This window comes from Anolis carolinensis, chromosome 1 (genome assembly GCF_035594765.1).
Source record: "Anolis carolinensis isolate JA03-04 chromosome 1, rAnoCar3.1.pri, whole genome shotgun sequence".
Taxonomy (NCBI): Eukaryota; Metazoa; Chordata; class Lepidosauria; order Squamata; family Dactyloidae; genus Anolis; species Anolis carolinensis.
Genome location: NC_085841.1, coordinates 189,618,854 through 189,646,180, shown reverse-complemented (window position 1 = coordinate 189,646,180; position 27,327 = coordinate 189,618,854). Strand labels below are relative to the sequence as shown.

At 44.9% G+C, this 27,327-nt stretch overlaps 2 protein-coding genes across 4 annotated transcripts in view; one reads left to right on the top strand and one right to left on the bottom strand.

The window, feature by feature from the left end:
• Positions 1-26,242, bottom strand: part of satb2 (SATB homeobox 2) — a 188,419-nt gene extending 162,177 nt beyond the window's left edge. For 2 of the 3 annotated variants that reach the window (XM_003226080.4, XM_062962679.1), the window contains exons 1-2: positions 10,812-11,170; positions 7,049-7,297 (exon numbers count right to left, since the gene is read on the bottom strand). In XM_003226080.4, the coding sequence (XP_003226128.1) occupies positions 7,049-7,232 (184 nt within the window). In that variant the 5' untranslated portion in view covers positions 7,233-7,297; positions 10,812-11,170. Of the gene's footprint in view, positions 1-7,048; positions 7,298-10,811; positions 11,171-26,126 lie in introns of those variants that run through there. The other variant, XM_062962674.1, reaches the window with a different exon arrangement.
• LOC134293483 (histone H3.v1-like) overlaps positions 7,231-27,327 on the top strand; it is a 79,752-nt gene continuing 59,655 nt past the window's right edge. The window contains exons 1-2 of the mRNA XM_062961190.1: positions 7,231-7,280; positions 11,145-11,430. Of these exons, the coding sequence (XP_062817260.1) occupies positions 7,231-7,280; positions 11,145-11,430 (336 nt within the window). The remainder of the gene's footprint in view (positions 7,281-11,144; positions 11,431-27,327) is intronic.

Genomic DNA, 27,327 nt, shown 5'->3' with positions numbered 1-27,327 from the left:
TCACATTTTAGATTTTGATAATGCTAAACAAATCTTACAAAATGGCATCTTATAAACAATTGCCGAAAAACATAACAATTCATACTGATGTTCCAAACCCACTACGATTATTACTTTCTGTGGGACAATTTGTATTTACTTAAAATTTATACATAACATCAACCATAGAATATATTATGGTCAACGGAAATGCAAAATTACAAATATTTCAGAAATCCAAACAACCACAGATTGGCATTAAACAGATCAAGTACTGAAATCACAGAGAAGAGCTATTGCCTTCTGAGAAGAAAGGTTAGTTCCAGAATGTTTAAAGATAAAAATTGGTACTATTGTTTTCTTTAAACCTTTCCAATTCGCTCTAATCAGAAATCATTATTATTCCTCAAGTTTTCCTTTGGAAGATTTAGAATCTAGAAATGCATAAAAATAAACTGTGTTTAAAAGCTGTGTCATCCAATTATACGTATAAAAATAGCATATTCCAATAATGTACTCAAGCAAATTCATCTCTCTTGATTGAACTAGGTTTCATTATCAAAGGATACTCAGCCCTTAATATGAATATGAGTAATATGACAGTGAATATTGATTATATATCTATTCCTTGTACAAAAATGCTGGGGAAACTCAGCATTAAAATGGCTCTATTCATTTGCAAAGAAAGACTTCACTAACAAGCTACTTGCACTCAAAATATATTTGTACTAGGATAAAAGTGGTCAGAAGCAATATGCAACAAACTATACTTATACTGATCACACACGCAAAAGACGTATCAACTTGAACAATTAGCAGTGATTTCCCCAACTGTATGAAAGGGTCACAACATGCTGGTAATTAACATTTGTATATTACAAATGTTAATAGTAATATGTCAGGCATTTTAGAAAGGTTATAAACCTGCTTAGGAGTAAACAATACTGAATTTTGGGGAATTAAGCAAATATCTGTTAAGACTATACTCTGTGTTTAATATGTAAGGCAATACAATTTAATCCTTACTTCTGTTGGAATAAGCCCCAATTAACTCTGTAGGACTTATTCTGGACAAACATACATGGCTATTAGTTATGATGGCTTCTAGTTATGATAGACATATGCATTTCTTCCAATATCAAACATAGCGTGCTTCAATACAGCAGTTGATGAGATGCATGGGTGAGAAGGAGTTGTTGCATTTATGTCGTTTTCATTGGCATCCCATAGAAAGCTAATGAACTGCTGTGTGAATGGAAAACTAGATTGGATAACCCTTTGTTTCTATTCACGATGACTCATGTTCTTATTAGCAGCACTAAGCTGTAAGTCATTTTAATGGCAACTTATAATACGATTTAAAATTTCTATAAGATCATTAAGCCAGATAAAGAAATGTGCCTATAGTTAAATTTCTAAGAATTGTAAACAATGCATTAGATCCAGGTGCTGTCATGCTTAGAACAGATTCAATACAATCAATGGGAATTGAGATTTAGTTGTGTTTAACTTATGATTTCATTGGGTTGAATCCCAGGCCCTTTCCACACATCTAAATAAAATTCCACATTTTCTGCTTTAAACTGGGATATATAGAAATGTAGATTCAAATAACCCAGTTCAATGCAGATATTGTGGGATTTTCTGCCTTGATATTCTGGGTTATATGACTGTGTGGAAGGGCTCCGTTGGCCTGCTCTAAGCATGACTAAGGGCACATCTACACTGATCATTTAATGTAGTTTCAAGCTGGCATTGAAGAAAGTGGTTTCATTGGGCAGATGATTATCTAGGAAATCCTGAAATCAGGTTGAGGCCCAGATGGTGATTACACAAACACACACTTTTGTGGGAGTTTGTTGCCTGGCCACCACAGTTTGAATGTACAGTTGCTTCAAACTGCATTAAATGGTAAGTGTAGACAAGGCATTGGTCTGACTACAGAAGTAGACCTTCTGATTAAAACTTCTGTATTTCACTGATCTTTCAGATCATACAGTGTAACAAAATTTGTTGTTTATTGCCCCATGAGAGACAACAAAAGTGTGTCTTTACACTGAAACAGGATAATACAGCTTCATTAAAGCATGTACGCATCAGATTTCTGCTTAGATAAGAGTTAATGAGGGTTTGTATAGGTCTGGATCAATTATAAGGAATTTGATAACAAAAGATATATTTCAGAAATCAATTAGGATGTGTCAGGTATGACAGAGTTCCTTGCTGTCTAGACTTGATGGTGGTATCTGACATATAAAATGAGTCCCTTGGGGAGATAGGACGAGATAGATAGATAGATAGATAGATAGATAGATAGATAGATAGATAGATAGATAGAATCATTATTATTATTTATACATTAATTTATTTTTTCAAAATAAAAAAGAACTTTATTCAAAGATACAGTTTAACAGGACACATTTCTTCGACAGTGGAGTAAGCCTTCACTTATTAAACTAGGTTATATACCTGAGTCAATCACACTAATTTTCTGTCTCTTTTAAACATTCATAAAATAAAAAATATACATGAAAAGTGAAGCCTCACAAATATAGATCCGCTTTAATCAGGATTTTTAGAAATCTGACTTTCCTGGCCATTAATCATCCTTTTTCAAGACGCTTATGGAGCGAATTACTAACTGAGAAGGGCTGCCAATTCTAGTAAGTGAATGTTACCCAGCAGGGATATAAAGCTGTCAACACCACAGAGCTCTTGCTTGCTTTAACCTCTCTCTCAGGCATCATATGTGTTTTAAAGAGATATTCACCTTTTTTCTCACACACTTTTACTATAAAAGCTGCCAATCATGAATATCACAGTACTGCTGTTTTATTACATTGATGTTTAAAACAGTGTGCTTAGATAACTGCAGGAAGTGATAGAATGCCTAAGGCTGACTAGTTCGGCTAAAATTAATATTGTACACAGTACACAATTATTAACTTCTCAAGGCAAAATACCTCTACCACACCCTGAATTTTTCTATAGGATTTTTCAAGAGTTTAACATTTCTTCATAAAGAACAAAAAAGTGTTTAACAGCAAAAGAGCTAATATGTATCAGCAATAATATAGGATTCTGTAACATCATTTACCATATCAAAAATGAAATTAACCACACTTATATCTTTGGGGGGGGGGTTGGTGTGAGGGAGGACATCATCAACTTCAATGTCTTACACTGTGACTGCCTGATGCTTCAGACCATTTAAATACACTTAAGAAACATACTGCAAGTCGCTTCTGATGTGAGAGAATTGGCCGTCTGCAGAGACGTTGCCCAGGGGACACCCAGATGTTTTACCATCCTGCTGGGAGGCTTCTCTCATGTCCCTGAAAGCTAGAACTGACAAGTGGGAGCTCACTCCATCTTGCAGATTTGAACTGACAACTTTCAGGTCAGCAACCCAACCTTTAGGTCAGCAGTCTGTCTGGCACAAGGGTTTAACCCAATGCAGCTCCAATGTACTGAAAAACTTAATGTGTCTATGCTGAGTGAAAATTGATATGTAATTAGGAAATAGTATATTACTATTTTTCCCCAAGAGATGCAAAGTAACTATAGTCTCTTTGTGTAGCTAGACAGACAATAGAAATTATATGTAATAGTGGCTAACAATTAGAACTTTATAGTAAATTAACAAAATGTGTCAGCTTCTATAATTTTCAGTTGCTAAAAATGAGTTCATTTAAGGTGCCAGGATAGAACATGACCTCAGATGGTTGTGAAGTACAATGGTATATTTGAAATGTATTAAAAATCTACACAAATATGTATGAGTGTATACGGGTGTACTGTCCATATCTAAAACCTACTTATTAAAAAGTCAGCAACTTTGCTGAATTTTTCATTACGTTTCAGATTTGGGAAGTCTTTTCACTTTGCTGTGAACTAAATATTCCTTTAATGCAGCTGCAAGGCTTGTCATTACATTTTCATAAACCAGCGATTTATATATCTGGCATTAATGTCTCTTTTTGATATAATCACATCTAAAATAAATCAGATTCAAGTGGTTCAATTAAAAGAGGACAACATTCATACTAATGTAGTATACTCTTGAAACTATAGAAACATTTTCTGATACACATAATTCATAATTTGTTCTCAAATTGTGACCAAATGTTTAAAATGCCATTATAAAATATACTTGAGAAGGACAATAACAAAAGGCCTTTCACAATATAGCAGTCTTAAAAGCTTTTCAAAAATGAAATGAAAATCATTTTTAGTCATTGCCTTATCATGGTGGATTGATTTAATTACTTAAGTATAGAGTATTACTCATCTAAGATGTAGATTCCCCCACCTTCTTATTGGCTTCTGTTGTATATTTAAGGAAGTATTGCAAATACAAATATCTATTTTAGACTTAAAATTCAAAGAGGACTGCACTGCTAATTTCCTACTCAAATCTATTTGCTCTGCATAGAAAGCTAATCTCTTAGGACATGCCATTAAGAAACCAAAACCTTCTTTCAAAATGTAATACACATTATCTATCCTATGCTCCACTAACATCAAAAACCATTATGAACTCTGGGTTGTTGTGAACATGGAACGTGGCCATACAGCCCCGAAAATGAAAACCTTCAACAACACACTGTCAACTCCATTGGAGAAACCATTATAACAATTCAGATCTCTATATATATCATAGTACTGTATTAATATAATTATTTCTGTTCCCCACACCGAATTTTTGCAGAGAATCATATTAATGTGCACTTAAATACTTTTTTAAAAATTAAATACTTCTGAAGTGCCTCTAAATGCTTCTAAACAGCCCCAATCTATTCCAGATTTAGCTAGCAACAATTATTTGTTACTATGCTGCACAGAAACTTATGAACGTATTTTACTTTCCCTTCTGTGCCTTAGAACAGCATGATAGAGCAAGAGAAATGCATTCAGCACAGGTTTCCAAGACAGCCTTTAAACTTTTTTATCCAGTATAAACATGATATAAGCTACCTAAGAATACAAAAATAAATAAGACCAGGGAAAATTGAGAACCTCAAAATGCAGTTTCTCAGCTGTCTTTAGCAATTGTTAACTCATTGCATATTTGAAATGCAGGGAAAATGCTGAAATTCTTAAAACTGGTAGAATGACACTCTGCTGAAATATTATCACTCTGTCTTCAAACATATTAGGCTTCATAGGAAGAATGCTGTCTTCACAAAGTATCTTACATTCTCCAGAACTATCCATTTCACTTTACAGAAAAGTTAGGTCTCATTACAAAAAAATTAACTCCAAAGATGGTAGAGGTGAAAGAAATAAGAGTCATGACATTCAGAACTACTTTCTCTGTGTGTAATGTACTTGAATCATTTGGGTCACTCCACAAGTTAATAGCATATAGGAAATAAGTCATAATTGTATATACAGTTTGCAATAACTGTATCGATGCTAAAAATATTAATCTGTAGCAATTGTACTTTTGTTTGAGGAAGTATGGAGATGCAACTGACTTACATACATATGTATTTATTTCGCAATGTATTCTACTAGTTCCTACTAAATGCTCACTTCATCATTTTGGAATAACAAATCCTAGGATGCCATCACATAATTTTCCCCCCTCCCTTTTTGGATTAAGGGTTAAAATATATAAATGTCTTTTCTCTTCATGCAGGCTGAGCTACTGAAATAATTACTTAATTACTTACTAAGTTAAGAATTCACTAGTTACTTAATTACTAAGGCCCCTTTCACACAGCTGAATAAAATCCCTAATTTTCTACATTGAACTTGATTATATGGCAGTGTGGACTCAGATAATCCAGTTCAAAGCAGATATTGTGGGCTTTTCTGCCTTAATATTTTGGGTTATATGGCTGTGTGGAAGGGCCTTAAGTAATACTACAACATGCTTTTATAAAGATGTAAAACTGGCCTCTAATTTCAGTGTGCATTAAGTCCTTAACAAAGGTGTAAAATATCTTGAAAGGGATGCAATGCCTCTTGCTCTCTTCGGCCCCTATTACAATACTCTAAATACCAGGATCTAGACCCAGATTATCTGCTTTGAAGGATGCCCAGTGGTGTGATGGGGGTAAACCCTTGTGTGGACAGGGGCAAGGTCCTTGCAGACTGTCAATTCTCTCACACCAGAAGTGACTTGCAGTTTTTCAAGTCGCTATTGACTTGACCAAGAAAAAAATGGTTTGAACTGGATTATATGAGTCTACACTGCCAGATAATCTGGGATCAGATCCTGGGATACAGGGCTGTGTAGATCCAGCCTTTATCTCAGCTCCATGCCTATTGTACAGCTTGTTACCCAGGTGTGAGCAAGCCCCACTGAAATCAACACAGCACTTTCTTCTAAGGGCCCATCCACACAGCTGTGTAACCCAGAATATCAAGGCAGAAAATCTCACAATAGCTGCTTTGAATTGGGTTATTTGAGGACCCCTACACACATTTAACTACATTAAATAATCAGTGTAGATGTGCCCTTAGTCATGCTTAGAGCAGGCCAAAGGAGCCCTTCCACACAGCCATATAACCCAGAATATCAAGGCAGAAAATCCCACAATATCTGCATTGAACTGGGTTATTTGAATCTACATTTCTATATATCCCAGTTTAAAGCAGAAAATGTGGAATTTTCTGCCTTGATAATCTGGGATATAGGGCTATGTGGAAGGGCCCTGAGTCCACAATGCCATATATTCCCAGCTCAAAGCAGAAAATGTGGGATTTTCTACAGCTGTGTAGAAGGGGCCTGTGTTGCTAAAGCAGGGACTTCTTTGCCGCTGGGTCCAGAAGCAGCAAAAAAAAAAAACCCTACAGTTTGGGATTGAACTTCCCCACCGAAGAAAACGCCCAGAACATTTGAACAACTTGAAAGCTTTCCATGGGGGAAAAAAAACAAACAGCTAGAACATCTCGACGTAGAAACAAGCCAGCCGACACCTGGTCCTGAGTGGCAGAGTGCCCAAAACATGCCACCTTCTCCCTAAACACCATTGGGCCACAACGCGGGGAAAGGAAGGCCAAGAAGGGCTTTGAGCAGCCTGTCTCTGGGCAACAAGGAAGCAAAGGGGTGCCTTACCTCCCACGGACTTGGCCATGGCGCCGTTGGGCCTCCCGCGGGCCCCCACGGGGCTGCCGTTCTGCTCCAGCCGGGCCACTTTGGCCGGAGGTGGTAACGGCGGGGGGCCTTTGAGGTCTGGGCTGCCGCTGCCTCGGTCGGGGCTGTCCCTCAGGCAGGAGGGGCTCTCGCTTCTCCGGTCCATGCTGCTGGGCGGCGGCGGCGGCGACCCTGTTCCCACGGGCAGATCGCAGTAGAAGGAGCAAGGACCTGCAAGTCGGGGAGGGGGAGGAAGGAAGGAACAGCACCACTTCAGTCACCACGTTCAGAGGATGCATTGATTGACAAGTTTGAGAGCTTTCTCAAGCTGGCCGGCAACTCTCCCTTTGCACCTGACTTGTCAAGAGGCGTCCCATCAGAGAAAGACTCCGTCTTCACACAAGTTGGCATTCCTTGCAGCGAAACCGAGCTGGGTTGCTGTGAATTTTCCAGGCTGTCTGGCCATGTTCCAGAAGCATTCTCTCCTGACGTTTCGCCCGCATATATGGCAGACATCCCCAGAGGTTGTGAGGTCTGCTGGAAACTAGGCAAGTGGGGTTTATATATCTACGGAAAGTCCAGGACGGGAGAAAGAACTCTTGTCTGTTTGATGCCAGTGTGAATGTTTCATTTGGTCACCTTGATTAGCATTGAATGGCCTTGCAGCTTCAAAGCCTAGCTGCTTTCTGCCTGGGGGAATCCTTTCTTGGGAAGTGTTAAAAAGGTCAAGGTTTCCCCTGACGTTAAGTCCAGTCATGTCTGACTCTGGGGGTTGGTGCTCATCTCCATTTCTAAGCCGAAGAGCCGGCGTTGTCCGTAGACACCTCCAAGGTCATGTGGCCGGCATGACTGCATGGAGCGCCGTTACCTTCCTGCCGGAGCGGTACCTATTGATCTACTCACATTGGCATATTTTCGAACTGCTAGGTTGGCAGAAGCTGGAGCTTACAGCGGGCGCTCACTCCGCTCCCGGGATTTGAACCTGGGACCTTTCGGTTTGCAAGTTCAGCAGCTCAGTGCTTTAACACACTTCACCACCGGGGCTCCTATTGGGCAGTGTTAGTTGGCCCTTATTGTTTCCTATCTGGAATTCCCCCGTCTTCTGAGTGTTGTTCTTTATTTACTGACCTGAATTTAGAGGGTTTTTAAAATACTGGTAGTTAGATTTTGTTCATTACCAATTGGCCGCCTTGATTAGCATTTAATGACCTTGCAGTTTAAAGGTTTGGCTGCTTACTGCGTTGGAGGAATCAGAGCTATTTCTATGCCCCGAAGGCAACTATAGCCCTTTCTACACTGCCATATTAAATCAAGACTGTCTACTTTGAATTGGATTATGTGGTAGTATAGACTCATATAAGGCAATTCAAAACAGATAATGTGGATTATCCGGTTTGATAATCTGGATTATATGGCAGTGTAGAACCCCCCCCTTCCCCAAGGCACTAGATCCCATCCAATCTTGGCAGCGGAGCAAGGTCAGCCCTAGGTAGTGCCTAGATGAGAGACTGTCCAAGGCTCTATTTCTGAGGAAGGAACTGGCCAAAACATCTTCCTATAAAGTCCCTTCCACATAGCTGAATAAAATCCCACATTTTCTGCTTTGAACTGGGATATATGGCAGTGTGGACTCAGCTTCAAAGCAGATGCTGTAGTATTTTCTGCCTTTATATTCTGGGATATATGACTGTGTGGACGGGCCCTAAGGCTAGATCTACGCTGTAACCTATATCCCAGAATCTAATCTCAGATTATCTGCTTTGGACTGGAATATATAAATCTACAGAGGATCATCTGGGATAAACAGATCATCTGGGATCAGATCCTGGGAATTAGGGCAATGTAGATCCTGCCTAAGAAAACCCTATGAAAATGATGGGCAGGTATAGACACCCACATTTGCGTGCCTCGGTTGCTCTTGGATTTATGGAGACCCCCATGTGCCACATACACACACACAAACGAACAGGTTTCCCTCTTGAGCTAGTTAGAAAATGAAACAAATCGAGAAAGTAAGTGGAAAGTGTTTTTGCAAACGGTGCTACGGCGACGTGGGTTGGCTGGGCGGTCCATTGGAAAAGGAGGCAAAACCCATCCGAACTGAGGACGCTTCGAAATACTCCCCCTCCCCCCTTGCCCTTACAAACTCATGGTTTATTTTAAGCAGTTTTTAAGAATTCAGGGGTTGAAGCTAACTTTTAATTCTATTTATTATTATTATTATTACTACCACTACTACTATTACTATTATTAGGAGCCACTGTAGCGCAATGAGTTAAACGCTTGTGCCGGCTGGACTGCTGACCTGAAGGTTGGGTTGCTGACTTGAAGGGTGCCGGTTCGAATCCGGAAGATAGGGTGAGCTCCCGTCTGTCAGCTCTAGCTTGTGGGGACATGAGAGAAGCCTCCCAGCCTGGGCAACTTCTCTGTAGACTGACAATTTTCTCACACTAGAAGCAACTTGCAGTATGTTCTCAAGTTGCTTCTGACATGATTTAAAAATAATAATAATGATAATAATAATTGCATTATTATTATTATTATTATTATGCCAAAGAAATAAAGCACGCGTTTGCTTCGAAGGGAAGAAGGGGGAAATATCTCCTCGGGGCTTCCCTTTTCCTCTGCCTCCAGCCAGGTTCGATATTTTTGTGCCGAACTGCTATCTCAAGCAGATTGTGTTTTCAAGCTTGACTACACAACGAAGCAGCAAAAAAAATAAAAGGAACGGAAAGACGCCGCGGAGCCGCAGAGAAACAAACAAATGAAATCAATGAAGATGTTAATACGCGAAACCGGAATACTTTCAGCCTCCAACCGCAGTTAGGACGGAGGCCCCAGAACATGGCTTAATCTGTTGTCGAAAGCTACACATTGTGTTGTCGAAGGCTTTCATGGCCGGAATCACTGGGTTGCTGTGAGTTTTCCGGGCTGTCTGGCCATGTTCCAGAAGCATTCTCTCCTGACGTTTTGCCCACATCTATGACAGGCATCCTCAGAGGTTGTGAGGTCTGTTAAAAACTAGGCAAGGGGGGTTTATATATCTGTGGAAGATCCAGAGTAGGAGAAAGAGCTCTTGTCTGTTGGAGGCAAGTATGAATATTTCATTTGGCCAAATTGATTAGCACTGAAGACTGGCAGCTTCAAGGTCTGACTACTTCCTGCCTGGGGGAATCATTTGTTGGGAGGTGATTAGCTGGCCCTGATTGTTTCCTGTCTGGAATTCCCCTGTTTTCAACGTGCTTTTCTTTATTTACTGTCCTGATTTTAGAGTATTTTAATACTGGTAGACAGACTTTGTTCATTTTCATGGTTTCCTCCTTTCTGTTGAAATGAATCAATCAGGATCAGCTAGCACCTCCCAACAAAGGATTTCCCCCAGGCAGGAAGCAGCAAACATTGAAGCTGCAAGGCTATTCAATGCCAATCAAGGTGGACAATTGCAACATTCACACTTGCCTCAAACAGACAAGAGTTCTTTCTCCCACCCAGGACTATGCAGATATATAAACCCCAAGAGACCTCACAACCTCAGAGGATGCCTGCCATAGATGTAGGCGAAATGTCAGGAAAAAATGCTTCTGGAATATGGCCATACAGCCCGGAAAACTCACTCACAGCAACCTAGTGATTCCAGCCATGAAAGCCTTCGACAACACACGGCGTAATCCTTTGCGATGGGAAAGTCCACCTTTCTTTCCGGAGTTTGGAAGCGCTCTTTTTTCCTCTCCCCCGAAGTACTTACTGCTTATGGTGTGTCCGTAACTTGGCCGAGTTGGGCTCTGTCCATGGATCAAGAGTAGAGAATCCAGGGTGGAAAGTTGTCTCGGTTCCTCTTCCTGGTCGGCTTGGGTCTCAAACGCGCTGCCTCAAGCCCCAGGCGTTGGTTTGTGTTCGGAAGAACAGGACGGAGCAAAACATAAAACGTCCCCGCGGGAAGGAAGGCTGCTTCCTCGCCTGGCGGAAGTTGGAAGGAGGCGAAGAAGGCAAAGGCCAGGTGGGAAGAGGAGAGAGGGCTAAGCTCTGAAGGGAAGAAGAGGAAGGAAGGAAGGAGGGAGGGAGGGGAAAGAGGGAGGAGGGGGCAGGACCCGATTTGGCCCACCTTCGGCAAAACTGGGGAGAAGAAGGGGGGGAGAGGGGTGGGGAGGCTGGCTGCCTCTCAAGAGGGGGCTGCTGTCCCAGAGGAGGAGGAGAAGGAGACGGAGGAAGAGGAGGCGAAGAAGCAGCAGCAGCAGCAAGAGGAGGAGAAGCAGCAGGAGGAGGAGAAGGAAGAGAAGAAGAAGCCGCCTCTCAGCGCCTCTCCTCCTCCTCCCTCTTCTTCCAGGGATTCGCCAGAGAGGAGTTGCGTTGAGTCATCAAGCAAAGTGAGTGAGTCCTTTTCCTGGGGTTGTCCTTCCTTTCGCTTTGGCGAAGAGGGAGGGGGTGTTGTTGGTGTCCTCCTCCTCCTCTTTCTCCCGCCTCTTTGCAATCCCAAAAAATCACAACAGCTCCGCTTCCTTCCTGTTCCTCCCCTCCTCCTTGTCGCGCTTCCTCAGGGACTCCCCCTTCTCCTCCTCGTCCAAAACCAAAGAGGAGTCGCTGAGTTATATTCCTCCCCCCCCCCCTTTAAAAAAATCGCTGCTGGAGAAAGACAGAGGGAGAGAGCGAGGCAAGTCCCGGTGGCAGGAAATCAAAGCCCACGCGCTATATATGATAATTAAATAGGGGGGCACGCGGTTCCACGCAAGCACGCGCGGGCGGGACGCAAACCAAAAGGAGCCGGACTGGGAAGGAGGAGAGAGGGAGGAGGGAAAGAAGGAGGGAGGGCCCGAGACTGGGCGCGAGAGGGAGGGAGGGGAGGCGGCGAAGGGAACAGCGCGGCCCTTCGCAACTCTTCCCGCCTCCCAATTGGTGCTGCAGCGCGGCCATTCCCAACTCCTCCCGCCTCTCCCCTGCGGCGGTGTGAGAGAGGGAGAGGCCTCAAAACAAACGCACATGGCCGACCTCTCCTTCCTCCCCTCATCCCCTCAAGCGAAGGAAAAGGGGGGAAAGGGAGGGAGGCAGGTAACGGTCTCTGAGGGGAGCAAAGGTTGCGCCACCAAGCGGGATGGGGAGGGAGCGCGCGCACGTGCCGGGGGGAGTAAGAAGAAAAAGGGGTCGCGTGTCTCCCTCTCCTGCGCGCGCACGTGCCGGAGGAGTGATGGGGGAAAGGGGTCGCGTGCCTCCCCTCTCCTGCGCGCGCCGCGGGAGTCCGTTCAGGCAGGCAGGCAGGTCGCGCGACCCGGCCAAGAAGAGACTGAGCGAAGGAAAAGGGGGCGGGGCTTCGCTGAGGAGAGGACCCTCATTCAATTTCGGAGACCGGAGACGAAAAGGAGGGGGGAAGAAAGTAGCCTCCGCCTGCGTACAGTGACTCCCAACTTGTCAGTTTGAAGCAACCACCACAACCCCCGCCAGCTCGAGAAAGGCCTCTTCGAAGAAGAAGAAGAAGAAGAAGAAGAGCGGACTCTTTCGGCGCTTCCCAGGCGCCGCGCGAGGCCGCCTCTGAATTGAAGCCGCGCGGCGGAGCCAGTTTGTTAAGGTGGCCCATAGAGAAACTCTTCCCCATCCTCCTCCTCCTATTCCCCGCTTTTTTCTCCCTCTCCTCTTCGCTTCGTTCTTGTAGGAAAGAGCTTCTCTTCTCCCTGTCCCTCCACCTGGTTCGGGAAAGAGCTCTCAAGGCGCCGCTTTTGCCGGGCCGCCTTAAGAGAGCCCACTTGGACGGTGGCGCCCGAGGGTCAAAAAGGGAGAGCGACAACCCTCCTTCAGGCGCGTTTGGGTTCTCTCGCTCAGCTTTCTGTTCTAATAAGAACGCGTTCAACTAGTATAAAGGGTTGGTCTGAGGCTGGAGCTACACTGCCATATACTGTAGACCCATATAATGCAGTTTGAACTGTGGAGACCCATGGGATACAGTTTGAAATGTAGAGAGCCACATAACTGCATCATTTCAGCAGTGTATACCCAGTCTCACACTCGAGTTATTTCAGGCCTCTTCCATATAGCTGAATAAAATCCCACGTTATCTGCTTTGAACTGGAATATTTGGCAGTGTGGACACCGTTTTTTCTCTCCTATCAGAAGCCAAGTCGCTTATGATGTGAGACTTAGGGCACTTCCAGACAGCCATATAACCCAGACTATCAAGGCAAAAAAACCCACAATATCTGCTTTGAACTGGGTTATCTGAGTCCACACTGCCATATATTCCAGTTCAAAGCAGATAATGTGGGATTTTGTTCAGTTGTGTGGAAGGGGCCTCAGATAACTCTAGTGAGAAACTTCTGGTGTGGACTCAGATAACCCAGTTCAAAGCAGGTATTGTGGGATTTTCTGCCTTGATATTCTCTGCTATATGACTATGTGGAAGGGTTTCGCATCAATGCGTTTGGGGAGCGAAGAAAACAGACAGAAGCTGAGAGCCCTTAAGGAGGGAGCCAGTCTTTAGTACCAAGAAAATTGGGAATCAGTCTGCAGAAAATGCCCGGCATTACAAGTATCACGAAATTGTTAAATTATTATTATAATTTTGCTATTAATTTTGGGACAGTTGTGAAAATGAGGGAGAGACCAATCCGGTTTCCTCCCCCTTCCCTGCCTGACTTTTCACACTGGGGCCCCATCCACACAGCTGAATAAAATCCCACATGAGCTGGAATATATGGCAGTGTGGACTCAGATAACCCAGTTCCAAGCAGATACTGTTGGATTTTCTGCCTTGATATTCTGGGTTATATGGCTGTGTTGAAGGGCCCTCAGATAACCCAGTTCAAGCAGATATTGTGGGATTTTCTGCCTTGGCATTCTGTGTTGTATAGCTGTGTTGAAGGCCCTGCGATTGTGCTCCCTTAACGCTTTGGGAATGCTATCCAGACATGGAAAGTGGGGGGGGGGGGGGGCGCAGAAGGTGGCTTTCACGTCGCCAGAGCTTTGCTTTAGCTGGAAACATGACCCTTTACCCACCCACCCCTGCTTCCAAAAAAGCAATCTCTCTATCTGCCTGTCGCTTTGGAGGAAGGCCAAGAGGAGACTGGCTGCTTCTTGGGGGTCCAGGCTCTACAGGGAAAGAGACTTTTCTCCATAGGAAGATCAGAGGTCACAGAGGGTCCTTCCTCTTCCTCCCCCCCCCCTCTCTTTGCTTTCTTCCGCCCTCCCACTCCCCTGTCTTCCACCATCTTTCAGTTTCGTCCCGCTCTAGGAACTATTGCTAGCTGGCAGCCTGGGAAATCCGGAGAAACCCCCGATAAGGGTAAGAAAGAAATTAACTCCAGATCATTTCTATTTGAAATCAAGAATAGGTGGCCCACTCCTCTTGGGCAAAGCAGATGCCCGCTGTGTTGTTGTTCTGCGAAAGAACTTTCTTCTTGGTTGCTGTGAGTTTTCAGCACTGTCTGGTCATGTTCCAGAAGCATTCTCTCCTGACGTTTCACCTGCCTCTATGGCATGCATCCTCAGAGGTTGTGAGGTGTGTTGGAAAACTATGCAAGTGGGGTATACATATCTGTGGAAGGTCCAGGGTGGGAGAAAGAACTCTTATCTGCTTGGGGCAAGTGTGAATGTTGCAATTGGCCACTTTGATTAGCATTGAATAGCCTTTCAGGTTCAAAGTCTGGCTGCTTCCTGTCTGAGGGAATCCTTTTTTGGGAGGTCTTAGCTGGCCCTGATTGTTTTCTGTCTGGAATTCCCCTGTTTTCAGAGTGTTGTTCTTTATTTACTGTCCTGATTTCCGAATTCGTCCTGCTTCCTTTATATTCTTTTCCTCATCCTCTTCCGCTGCTCTTTCTTCTTCCCCTTTTTATTATCTTTTTCTTCTTCCCCTTCTTCTCCTTCTTCTTTCCCTTTTATTATATTTTTTCTTCTCCATCTTCTTATCTTCTTCTTCTTCCACTCCTTCTCCTTGTCTTCCTATATCCACACTGGCGCCTTGCAAGGACCTTCCTTTTCGGGAGGGGGGGGGGGGGTCAAGGAGGAAGTGGAGCGTCCAATTGACCTTTGGCTGCTCCCGACCTGCTCCAAGTCCAGCCGAGGGGCTTTTTTCCTGCGCCGTTTCCTATAACGGGATCCCGGGAAGACGGTTCGGGGCAAAATCACTGCGGGCAGGAAATGCGAGGCCTTTTGGTTTGTTTGTTTGGTTTAAAAAAACAAAACAAGCATGGGTTTGTTTGTTTTTTTATCGTGTCAGAAGCGACTTGAGAACATACTGCAAGTGGCTTCTGGTGTGAGAGAATTGGCCATCTACGCGGATTTAAACCTGGAACCTTCAGGTCAGCAACCCAACCTTTAGGTCAGCAGTTCGGCTAACTCGTTGCGCCACCGCTGCTCCAGGCTTGGGGTGGGAGCCGGTTTTCCCTGAAGTCCCTTCTGACAGAGCTTCCTCCTCCAATTCCAAAAGCAATCCTGACAATCTTTCTCTTACCTTGATGGCCCGGGTGGGTCTCCGGTGCTTCTGGGGGTCTGGGTGGATTTGTGGCGTCTTTCTATTTGTTTTTAAGTCAAGAACTTCCCAGGTTTCTCGGCTACGGGAGCTTATTAATTGAGCTCTTTTATAAAGCCCTTCTAATTACCACTTGAGTGCCTTCAACACAGCTGAATAAAACCCCACATTATCTGTTTTGAACTGGAATATATAGCAGTGTGGACTCACCCAGTTCAAAGCAGATATTGTGGGATTTTCTGCCTTGATATTCTGGATTATATGTCTGTGTGGAAGGGCCCTAGGTCACTGAGTTTAACACCGTACCTTTTTTGTTTGTTTGTTTTTGCGAAATCTCCTTTGCAGGGAAGGCGGCGGGATTGTTAACTGATTCATATTTAATAAAGCCTAAATATTTTATAAACATTTTAGCGAAACTATCGATTCTAAATTATTCAGCCGCTCCCAGGATTATTTTGAATAATGCATACAATTAAACGCGTATATAAAATTGTTTGCAATGCGGTGGAGGAGGCGCTCTTTGTAAAAACAAAACAGAACGCGTCCTTCCGCCCCTTCCTTTCCTTTCCAAAAGTTTGGAGCCACGGAAATGCGAAAGTCCTATCGCTCTCGAGTCGCTAAAAATAAAAGTGAAAGCACGCAAAAGCCGGGAAAAAAATCTTAAATAACACGCCACTGACGTGATTGTTTTTTAATCTCCTTCGTTCAAGATCTTGTTTGGTGCCTAAGATTTTTTAAATCCGTTCTAATTTAATGACAGTGGAATAAAATACACGGGAAGAAGTGTTTCTAAATTTCCAAATCGCCCTCCTCGTTTTTTTTAAAAAGCGTTTTCTGTTTCAAATTACTGAGTTGATGGTTTTCACATATTGCCTTTATTTGTCCGGAGAAGGAGAGCGTTTCCTCTGCTCACCGTGAACCCGATTTGCAGAGGGAAATGGCTTTATATTTGCAGCGTTTATACCTTTGAGATGTGCGGGTGGCTAAGAAAACAAGCAGGGTTTCGTTCTCCTTGAGAACTCTCACAAGTCTCACAAAGCGTTTTGTTTGAAACCAGAGGCCACTTTCTCTCCGTGGCTCAGTCCCTTTTACTCTCTGCTTCGAAGTCGTTTCTTTCCCAAAAAGAAAAAAATACTGCGGGGTTTCTTCCTGCCCTTGAAGGCCAAGGATCCGATAATTATCTCAGAGATTTCCGTTAGGCATCAGAACTTCTTTCTCGTCTTCTTTTCCGCCTTTGGTTTTGGACTCCCTAAGCCTCGGCTTTCTAAAGGCACTTCCACACAGCCATATAACCCAGGATATCAAGGCAGAAAATCCCACAATATCTGCTTTGAACTGAGTTATCTGAGTCCACGCTGCCATATATTCCAGTTCAAAGCAGATAAGGTGGGACTTGATTCAGCTGTGGGAAAGGGGCCCTCGGTTTCTCTTCTCTCCAGTTCTTCTAAAGATGCCTCTGACGCCTCCCTTACTGGCGACGCGGCCTCAACTTTTCCCCAAGACATTAAAAAGGGGGAGAAGACCCTATTCTGCGAAGTGGGCGGAGGGAGACCAGCCTGGCCTTTTCTGGGCGGCATGGAAATGGGACTTGGTAGCCAGGCCGCAGGGAGAAGAACAGAAGCGCTTCAGACCCGGGAGATAGCCCTCCTAAGAGCTATCAGGACAGGAAAGGGACAGTCTCACTCAGGCACGGCCCTTCTAGGCCCAATGGATGGAAGAGAGGGTTTTCAACCCTATCCTCCTTGCTTTTTTCACGGCCAAAATGTCCAGAACAGGGAAAGAGTTCCTTGAACCGCGAGGATATTATTGTATTGTATATTCTGTCCCCTATTCCCGTGAATGGAGCCGTTGTGGCGCAGCGGGTTAAACCACTGAACTGCTGAACTTGCTGATAGGAAGGTCGGGGTTCAAATCCCGCTGTTAGCCCCAGCTTCTGCCAACCTAGCAGTTCGAATCGATCAATAGCCACATGACCTAGGAGGTGTCTCTACCACTCTTGGGAGTAGGTCACGACTAGACTTGATGTCAGGGGAAAACCTTTACTATAGTACTGTACAGTATTATATCCCCTATCCCGTGGCAAGGCACATTGAGTGTGCTCTCTAAACTGTATGGAAGAAAGTGATTCCCCTGTGCGAATGATGACACCGGAAATGCCCGGATGGCGATGACAAAACCACGGGACACTTGATTTGCGCTTTTGAGGGAGTTTGGAGCCTGTCCTCCGCAGTTTGAATCTCGTTTTGAACTTGTTTACTTCTGGTACTCTGCTATATTATGGTGGAATCACCCCAACTGAGGGTTATTTTGAGCCTAACAGCTCAGATTCCCCAACAGAACTGCATTCAGTGAAAAGACATTTGGATAAAGGGACTCCGAATGGAATCTGGACCATCAACACTGGCCACTGAAGCCCCTTTTACACTGCCAATCCGGATTATCTGCTTTGAACTGGATTATACGGCAGTGTAGACTCATATAATCCAGTTCAAAGCAGATAGTGTGGATAATTTGCTTTAATAATCTGGATTACATGGCAGTGCAGAAGGGGCCTTAGTGGCCAGTGTTGATGGTCCAGATGCCATTGGGATCCCTTTGGCCAGCTGTCTTTTCCGGGGTCAACCTGTCCGCCTGGCAGCATATTCTCAGGACTGTCAACGGGCTCCTGCCTCAGGCGCCGCAGTGATTGGGATCCTTTCCTAGTTTTGAGGTCTTTTTTGGAACTGAGGTTTAAACAGGTTGAATTTAGCTTGGCGTGGAGAGAGGCACAAGATCAAGGCAGGAGAGCGAAGATAAGCCGCCCGATCCCACGTACTGCCTGCTTGCTGGAAATAAAACTCACAGCAACCCATGAAAGCCTTCGACAACACAATAACAACGTAAAGGTGTGCGTAAAAAGTAAACGGCCACGGCGCTGCCTTTTTTTACTTAGAAAACAACCACTTAAGCCTCCACACATGCAGCAAAAAAGGAAAGGAAAAGAAGTCCCTGAAGTTTGCGGGTCAAGAATTGGCAGAAAGGAAAGCGCCTCAGTCTCAGGAGAGAAGAGCTCAGAAGGGCCGCTTCACTTTCCTCTCTTCGAAGCTGCTCGAAGCCCCTTGGGCCAACATAGACACACACACAGAGTGGATCGACGCTAAGAGCTTCGGGGGCCCCGTTGGCTTTCACCGCAAGTGAATAGCGGGGCGGAGATAGGTGGAAAATGGCATGAGGGCTGCCGCACTGTGAATGATGGCATGCACTGGCCACTTGACGAGGCCAGTCCAAGGCAGCGCCACCGCGCGGTCAGGCCGCGCACTACAGCTCAGCTTGACTGGACCTTTCAAAAGGAACAAGGGCCGGGTTGTTGTGGGTTTCCCGGGCTGCATTGGCCATGTTCCAGAAGCATTCTCTACTGATGTTTTTCCCACATCTATGGCAGGCATCCTCAGAGGTTGTGAGGTCTGTTGGAAAACTAGGCAAGTGGGGCTTATATATCTGTGGAAAGTCCAGGGTGGGAGAAAGCACTATTGTCTGTTGGAGACAAGTGTGTATATTTCAATTGATCACCTTGATTAGCATTGAAAAGCCACTGAAATCCATAAGCATGTGGACAATTTCAACAAAAAGGAGGAAACCATGAAAATGAACAAAATCAGTGGCTACCAGTATTTTTAAAAACTCTAAAATCAGGACAGTAATTAAAGAGCAACACTCAGAAAACAGAGGGGGCCGGGCTGTGCCACAGGCTGGTTAGTAGCCAGCTGCAATAAATCACTATGACCAAGAGGTCATGAGTTCGAGGCCAGCCCGTATGGGAGTGAGCACCCCACAATTAAAATAAAAATAGCCCCTGCTCGTTGTTGACCTAAGCAACCTGAAAGATAGTTGCATCTATCAAGTAGAAACTTAAGGTACAGTAGAGTCTCACTTATTCAACATGTTGGATAAGCGAATATGTTGGATAATAAGGAGGGATTAAGGAAAAGCCTATTAAACATCAAATTAGGATATGATTTTACAAATTAAGCACCAAAACATCATGTTATACAACAAATTTGACAAAAAAGTAGTTCAGTATGCAGTAATGCTATGTAGTAATTACTGTATGAATTTAGCACCAAAATATCACGATGTATTGAAAACATTGACTACAAAAATGTGTTGGATAATCCAAAACGTTGGATAAGTGAGTGTTGGATAAGTGAGACTCTACTGTACCACTATGTGGGGAGGCTAAATTAACTAAAATTTACAACACCATAAAACTGCCACCAGCTTGCGGAAAGGAAGTCGGCTTCACAGTGGATGATGAAGCAGCTGCTCCCCCTGTGGCCGGAATTCAGCATCCCCTCAGGAAACTGGAAGCTGGAGATGGTTAAATTGCCTCTGTGTCTGTCTTTGTCTCTATGTTCATATGGCATTGAATGTTTGCCTTGTATGTGTAGAATGTGATCCGCCCTGAGTCCCCTTTGGGGTGAGAAGGGCAGAATATAAATACTGTAAATAAATAAATTCCAGACATGAATCAATCAGGGTGAACTAACACCTCCCAACAAAGGATTGCGCCAGGCAGGAAGCAGACAGGCTTTGAAGCTGAAAGGCTTTTCAATGCTAATCAAGGTGGCCATTTGCAGCATTCACACTTGCCTCAAACAGCAAGAGTTCTTTCTCCCACCCTGGATCTTCCACAGAATATAAACCCAACTTGCCTAGTTTTCCAACAGACCTCACAATCTCTGAGGATGCCTGCCATATACGTGGGCGAAACGTCAGGATAGCATGCTTCTGGAACATGGCCATATAACCCGGAAAACTCACAGCAACCCAAAGTGGACTGCAGAGGGTGCTTCCGCTGTACTCCACCAAAAGCCTTTCAAATGCGGATTTATTTACTCCCAAAGAGAGAAATAGCTGCATCCTCTCAGTCACGAATCAGGACAATGCATTCATTTTACGGAGAAATCCCTGGCCGAGGGAACGAAATGTTTTCTTTTGGTATATAGCCCGGAGGCTGCCTTTAAACGGGATATTACAAACTCAGCGGCAGCCCTATCTACACTGCCATATAGTTTGAACTACGTGGTATGGTCAGTGCAGAGTAGAAGAAGAAGAAGTGGTGGAGGAAGAAGAGGAGGAGGAGGAAGAGGAGAAAGAAGAAGTCTTTATTTGTATTCCGTGCTATCTCTCCAGGGGGACTCAGAGCGGATTATATAATGCAGTGAATCTTCTTTCTGAAACTGCATTATATGGCAGTGTAGATGCTTGTGTTTGATCATCATCAACCTCATTAATTATTATTATTATTATTATTATTATTATTATTATTATTATTATTATTATTATTATGTTTATTTTTACCCCGCTTTCTCTCTCTACAAAAGAGACTCAAAGAGATGGGGCCCGGGATGTTGACTAAACCAGGTTCCAATCCCACTCAGCCTGGGACAACCTTGGACAAGTCACACTCTGTCAGCCTCAAAGCAAAGTCACTCACACACACACACACGCAACAAATTAAGCAAGACACCCCTATGCAAAACTGGCCATAAATCTAAAGTAGATTTCAAGACACGTAACAACATGACACGTAAAGACAGCCAGACCTTGAAACTAAAAGGCTATATTCAGTGCTAATCAAGGTGGCCAATTGAAACATTCACACCTGCCTCCAACAGACAAGAGTTCTTTCTCCCATTCCACTTGCCTAGTTTCCAACACCTCAAAACCTCTGAGGATGCCTGCCATAGATGCGGGTGAAACGTCAGGAGAGAATGTTTCTGGAACATAGCCATACAGCCCGGAAAACTCACAGTGATTCCGGCCATGAAAACCTTTGACAACACATTGAACAAGATATTAAAAAGCTTCCCTTTCCTCCGTCTTGAACCCAAGATTCACCTCAAACCGAGCATATTTTCCCGAAAAACAAATGAATTACAGTCCCAAACGATTTCATTTTTAAATAAACGGGGACAGGGATTGCGCCTCCCCGATAACTCTGAAACAAATTGTCTGGCATGGTTTCACTCACCCCTTTCTGCCATTTAATGCCAGCCGACAGTCTCCCAAATTGCATCCCAAATCCGGCTTCCAACTCGATCTGGTGGTTGTCTGCGCTCTAATGTGCTGGCAGCCACAGTAGAAGAGACCTTCAGAAAGGAGCGCGGGAGTGAGGGAGAAACTTTTTGTTTTTTCCCTGGCAAGGCTTTCATTAGCTTTTGGATGCCTCGCCTGACAACACTCAGGACGCCTGGCTGGAGTGGCGGCCTAGCCTTTTTTGTTAACCCTGGATGACTTCCGGGTGGGTTTTCTCATAGATACAACAAGGATCGAAAGACCCGGATGTCTTCACTTTAAACTGGTGTTTCTCCGAGATGAAAACTACTTTTTTTAAAAACCATAGTGGTTGTTACATGTCTTTGGCCCCTTCCACACAGCTGAATAAAATCCCACATTATCTGCTTTGAACTGGGTTATATGGCTGTGTGGAAGGACCCTTTCTTTCCAAGTGATGGCAAACCGATCATGGGACTTTCATGGTCAAATTGGTCCAGTAAGGCTTTTTTTTTCTTACTCCGAGGCTTGCCTAAGTTCACCCAGTAGGTTTCCATAAACTATTCCATTTTGGATCGGTTTTCAATGTTTCAATGTCTTTTTGAAATGGTTCGAAAAGTCTAGTTCAGGAAGCCGGCTACTAAACAACGGCATCTACACTTGGCATTGAACAGGATTAGATGAGTCTACTCGGCCCTATAATGCAGTTAAACTATATGTTGACACTGCATTGAGAGTAGATGGGACCTGGGTCTACTCTGAACTAAGGCGCTTTGTATGTAGCCACGTCCTTCCCGGGCTTGAAGCGCGGAAATAGGACATGCCTCTCAGGGTTGTCCGACGGCGTTTTCGAGTTATAATCGATCACTTTCGCTTCGATCATTTGGGCATGCGTTTGCCCTGACTGGTTTGGATATTTTTTTTTCTTCCTCACTATCGAGTTGATGTAAATAAACAACGGAGCGTTTTCGTAGAGGATGTGAATGTATTAGGGGTTTTTTTTCCTGGGGACTCCCGCTCCGGGATTCGAACCTGCAACCTTCAGGTCAGCAAGCCTGCCTTCAGGTCAGGAGTCCTGCAGGCACAAGGGTTTAACCCATTGCACCACCGCCCTCAATGTATTAAGTGACCAGGCTTTTTTATGCTAGTGATGAAGTCTAGCACCCGAAGCCGCTTTGAGGCTTGGAACCAGACTTTCATATAATATCCATATTATCTGCTTTGAATTGGATTGTATGGCAGTGTAGATCCATCCTGAGGCCCAGTCAACACTGCCATATTATCTGATTTGAACTGGATTATATGGCGGTGTGGACTCATATAATCCAAAGCAGATAATGTGGATTATTTGCCTTGATTACCTGGATTGTATGGCAGTGTAGAAGGGGCCTGCGTGTCTTTGTGGAGATAAAAAGCAAGGTATAAATAAAAATAATAATAGCTATTATTTATTATTAATTAATTATTCCATTATTATTATTAATGGAACCCCCATGGCGCAATGGTTTAAACCCTTGTGCTGGCAGGAGTGCTGACCAAAAGGTCGGGGGTTCGAATCCGGGAGCGGGGTGAGCTCCCTCTATCAACTCCAGCTCTCCATGCGGGGACATGAGAGAAGCCTCCCACAGGATGGTAAAACCCCAAACATCCGGGCGTCCCCTGGGCAGCCCTTGCAGATGATCAATTCTCTCATACCAGAAGCGGACTTGCAGTTTCTCAAGTTGCTCCTGACACGAAAAAATAGAATATTTCGTGTTTCTGGCCTTTTTGTTCCCCGTCACTGGTTTTATTGTCCCTTTGACAACCGGTATGACAGACATCATTGATTTTCTAAAAGCCTTTCCAGCCTAATTCAATTTGAAGTGGCTTCCAATTGGTTTCAAAAAGAAAAAAGGAAGAAACGAAATAAAGGCCGCCCTTGACGTCGCTGAGTGGCAGTGACATCCGCGGCCTTCCTTGAGAACAGATCAGTTTTACAGGGGCCTCAAAGGAAGGCAGTGGTAACAAACTTGGCCAAGGAAACTCCGCGAAAGGGTGTCCTGGAGTCGAAGAAGGAGCATTAAGGAGGGTTACTTTACAAGGAGGGCGACGGAATCTCGAAAGTTTTTTCCCCATTTCTTAAACTAGGGTCCCGATCCCAAATGGGGTCTCTTGTGAGCTCAATACTGGGCTCACTAAAAATTTGGGAACATTTTCTGAATTTGCAGATCTGTTGGCAACAAAGGGGAATTCCAGACATGAAACAATCAGGTCCGGCTAACACCTCTCAACAAAGGATTCCTCCAGGCAGGAAGCAGACAGATTTCGAAGCTGCAACGCTTTTCAATGCTAATCAGGGGGATCAATTGCAACATTCACACTTGCCTGAAACAAATAAAGAGTTCTTGTATGTGTACAATGTGATCCGCCCGAAGTCCCCTTCGGGGTGAGAAGGGCAGAATATAAATACTGTAAATAAATAAATTCCATACATGAATCAATCAGGGTGAACTAACACCTCCCAACAAAGGATTCCGCCAGGCAGAAAGCAGACAGGCTTTGAAGCTGAAAGGCTTTTCAATGCTAATCAAGTTGGCCATTTGCAACATTCACACTTGCCTCAAACAGCAAGAGTTCTTTCTCCCACCCTGGATCTTCCACAGAATATAAACCCAACTTGCCTAGTTTTCCAACAGACCTCACAACCTCTGAGGATGCCTGCCATAGACGTGGGCGAAACGTCAGGAGAGCATGCTTCTGGAACATGGGCATATAACCCGGAAAACTCACAGCAACCCAAAGTGGAATCTGCAAAGGATGCTTCCGCTGTACTCCACGAAAAGCCTTTCAAATGCGGATTTATTTTCAGTCAGTGTTTGGTTTTGATAGCTATTGTATACGATACCCATAGACTTGGGGTCTAGTCAAAATGTCTCGGCCAGAAAGAGGGTTGCGAATGGGGAAAATGCAAAAAGCCCTCGTATTGAACACAAACACATGTTGCGGCGTTTCTTGTCTCTCATTCTCAATATATAAACGGTTTTCACGGGACGCAAGACCAACACGGGAGCCCATTTCGCCTTAGTAATATATCTCTGAGGCTGGCTTCACCCCAAGCACAAGGAAACAACAACAAAATGCCTGCCGGGCGCAAAGCATTCGGTACCTGCCCGATCTATGCCTCCCCGACACGTGTCTCAATCCCAGGTCGAAGATAAGGCGGGACCCAACCCCCAAAAGAGGTCTGCGCAGTAGTGGGCGAAAGCATTGGCCAAGCTTGTCGCCCTCCAGAAGGGCTTTGGGTTTTGGAGAAAGGGGGGCGAGTGGGAAAGCCCCTCCCTCGAGGATTATTGTAAAAAGTCGGGAGGGGAGAATCCCTTCTTGGCTAGTTTTAAATCCGGAATTCATGAGCATCGCCCCAAGCCGAGAGAGCAGGTGAACTGAACCACCTAAACTGGGCTCTATAGGCCAATGGAGACTCCACCATAGATATCAGAAGAGCTGCAAGGCCAAGAACAAGCCAGGAGAGTAAAGACAAAGATCCACCCAGAGGAAAAGTGTTCTTACTAAACATCAAGGGAACCACTGACAGTATAGGCAAACTGATGAAGAAACTCAGCCTATAAACTATGGACAAACCCACTAAGAAAATCCAACAAATGCTACCTTCAGTAAAGGACAAGAGGGATCCTCTCATCTCTGCAGGAGTCTACCGTATCCCATGTAGTTGTGGACAAGTCTACTTAGGGACCACCAAACGCAGCATTGCCCAGACACGAATCAAGGAACATGAAAGGCACTGCAGACTAACTCAACCAGAGAAAGTCAGACATAGCAGAGCACTTGATGAACCAACCTGGACACAGCATATTATTGAAGAACACAGAAATGCTGGACCACTCTCACAACCACCATGTCAGATTACACAGAGAAGCCACAAGCATGTGGACAATTTCAACAGAAAGGAGGAAATCATAAAATGAACCAAATCTGGGTACCAGTATTAAAAACTTTCAAAATCAGGAGAGTAAATAAAGAACAACACTCCGAAAACAGGGGAAATCCAGGCAGGAAACAATCAAGGTCAGATAACACCTCCCGATTAAGGATTCCTCCAGGCAGGAAGCAGCCAGGCTTTGAAACTGCAAGGCTATTCAATGCTAATCAAGGTGGCCAATTGCTACATTCACCCTTGCCTGAAACAGATAGAGTTCTTTCCCCCAGCCCGGACCTTCCACAGATATGTAAACCCCGCTTGCCTAGTTTTCAACAGATTTCACAACTTCTGACGATGCCTGCCATAGACGCAGGCGAAACGTCAGGAGAGAATGTCTCTGGAACATGGCCCAGAAAATTCACAGCAACCCAATGGGCCGATCTTTCCTCCAGCAACTCACTAGGAGGAGGGATCCTCTTCCTGGCGAGCCTAATCTAGCCCTCTCCCTTTCTAATGGATGCATAAACCTCTGTGAGGCCCTATCCCACTCTCCTCGTGAATCCCGGCCCCACATTCACACAAGACAGGCGTCCCTTTCCCAATAAAGCCTTCCGCCCCCCGCCCCCCTTGCCCTGCCCGGGATGAACTTTGTGGCTCACCGATGGCGGCGGCGGCGGAGAGAGGCCCGTCTGAGTGGCCCCGGCCTGTCCTCCTCCTTTCTCCCTCTCTGGTCTGCTTGGCTCTCACATGGGGCTCCCCATGGCGCCCCTCCTTCCCCCCCCCCCCCCCCCGGCTCCGCTCCTTTGGGTCCTTGGAGGGTAGGAAACGCCAGCAATCCTCGCCTGCCTTCTGCTGCCTCTCCGCAGAGAAAGAGGCGCTTTCGTTCTCAGCAGCAGGTGAGAACGAAAGCCGGAGTAGTGAAGCCGGTTTATATACTCCCATTTACTGGGGAGAAACGTGAGGTGGTGGAGGGAGGAGAAAGAAAGCTTTCTATGAGACTAGCCCGGCAAACTACCGTATGAACTTTGTTGGGAAAGGAGCACCTTGTTCATTTATCGGGTATGTGTGTAAAACTATGCATGCGCATGTAGATGTTTCCAAGGTTTTGGGAGTTCCTTCCTCTGAAATCCAGCCTGCGTTAGTTTACCCGCCAAGTTCTAACCAGGGCTGATTCTGTTTAGTGGTCAAGATTAGACAAGGTGTGCTGCTTTCCACGTAATTTGTCACGAATTAAATGAAAAAGGCCCTTGACAGGGGGCGAGAAGGAGAACGAGGGAGGCCTCTTGCTCTCCAGGCCCCGCCTCGACCCCAAGGGGACTCCCTCCCCTTTCGAAAAGGGGCGAAGCAGGTCAAAGCCATGCCTTGGGAGGGACCCACTACCTTCCTGTTGACATCTTACCTTGATCCTGGCGGATGAAAACAACCTCAAGGGAGCCTCAACTTTGCTTGTCTTCAGTCTCTTCCCTCCAGACTCCAGAACAAGGTGTGGCACTGCATTGGATGGAGAGGCCAGGAGACCCAACCCAGAATCTTGGCTTTTTGAGGGCTCTTCCACCTAGCAATATCACCCAGAATATCAAGGCAAGAAATCCCACAATATCTGCTTTGAACTGGAATATATGGCCCCATCCACACAGCTGTATAAAGTCCACACAGAACTGGATTATATGACAGTGTGGGCTCAGATAATCCACTTCAAAGCAGATATGGTAGGATATTCTGCCTTTATAGGGTTGTGTGGATGGGCCCTGAGCTGCCACATCACGCCCTTGATTCCTGACAGTTCTGGCCCAGCTCTTAATACTTTAAGAGCATTTTGGATTCTTGTCCTGTCTTCTGGGGTATTAGGCAGCTAAAGCC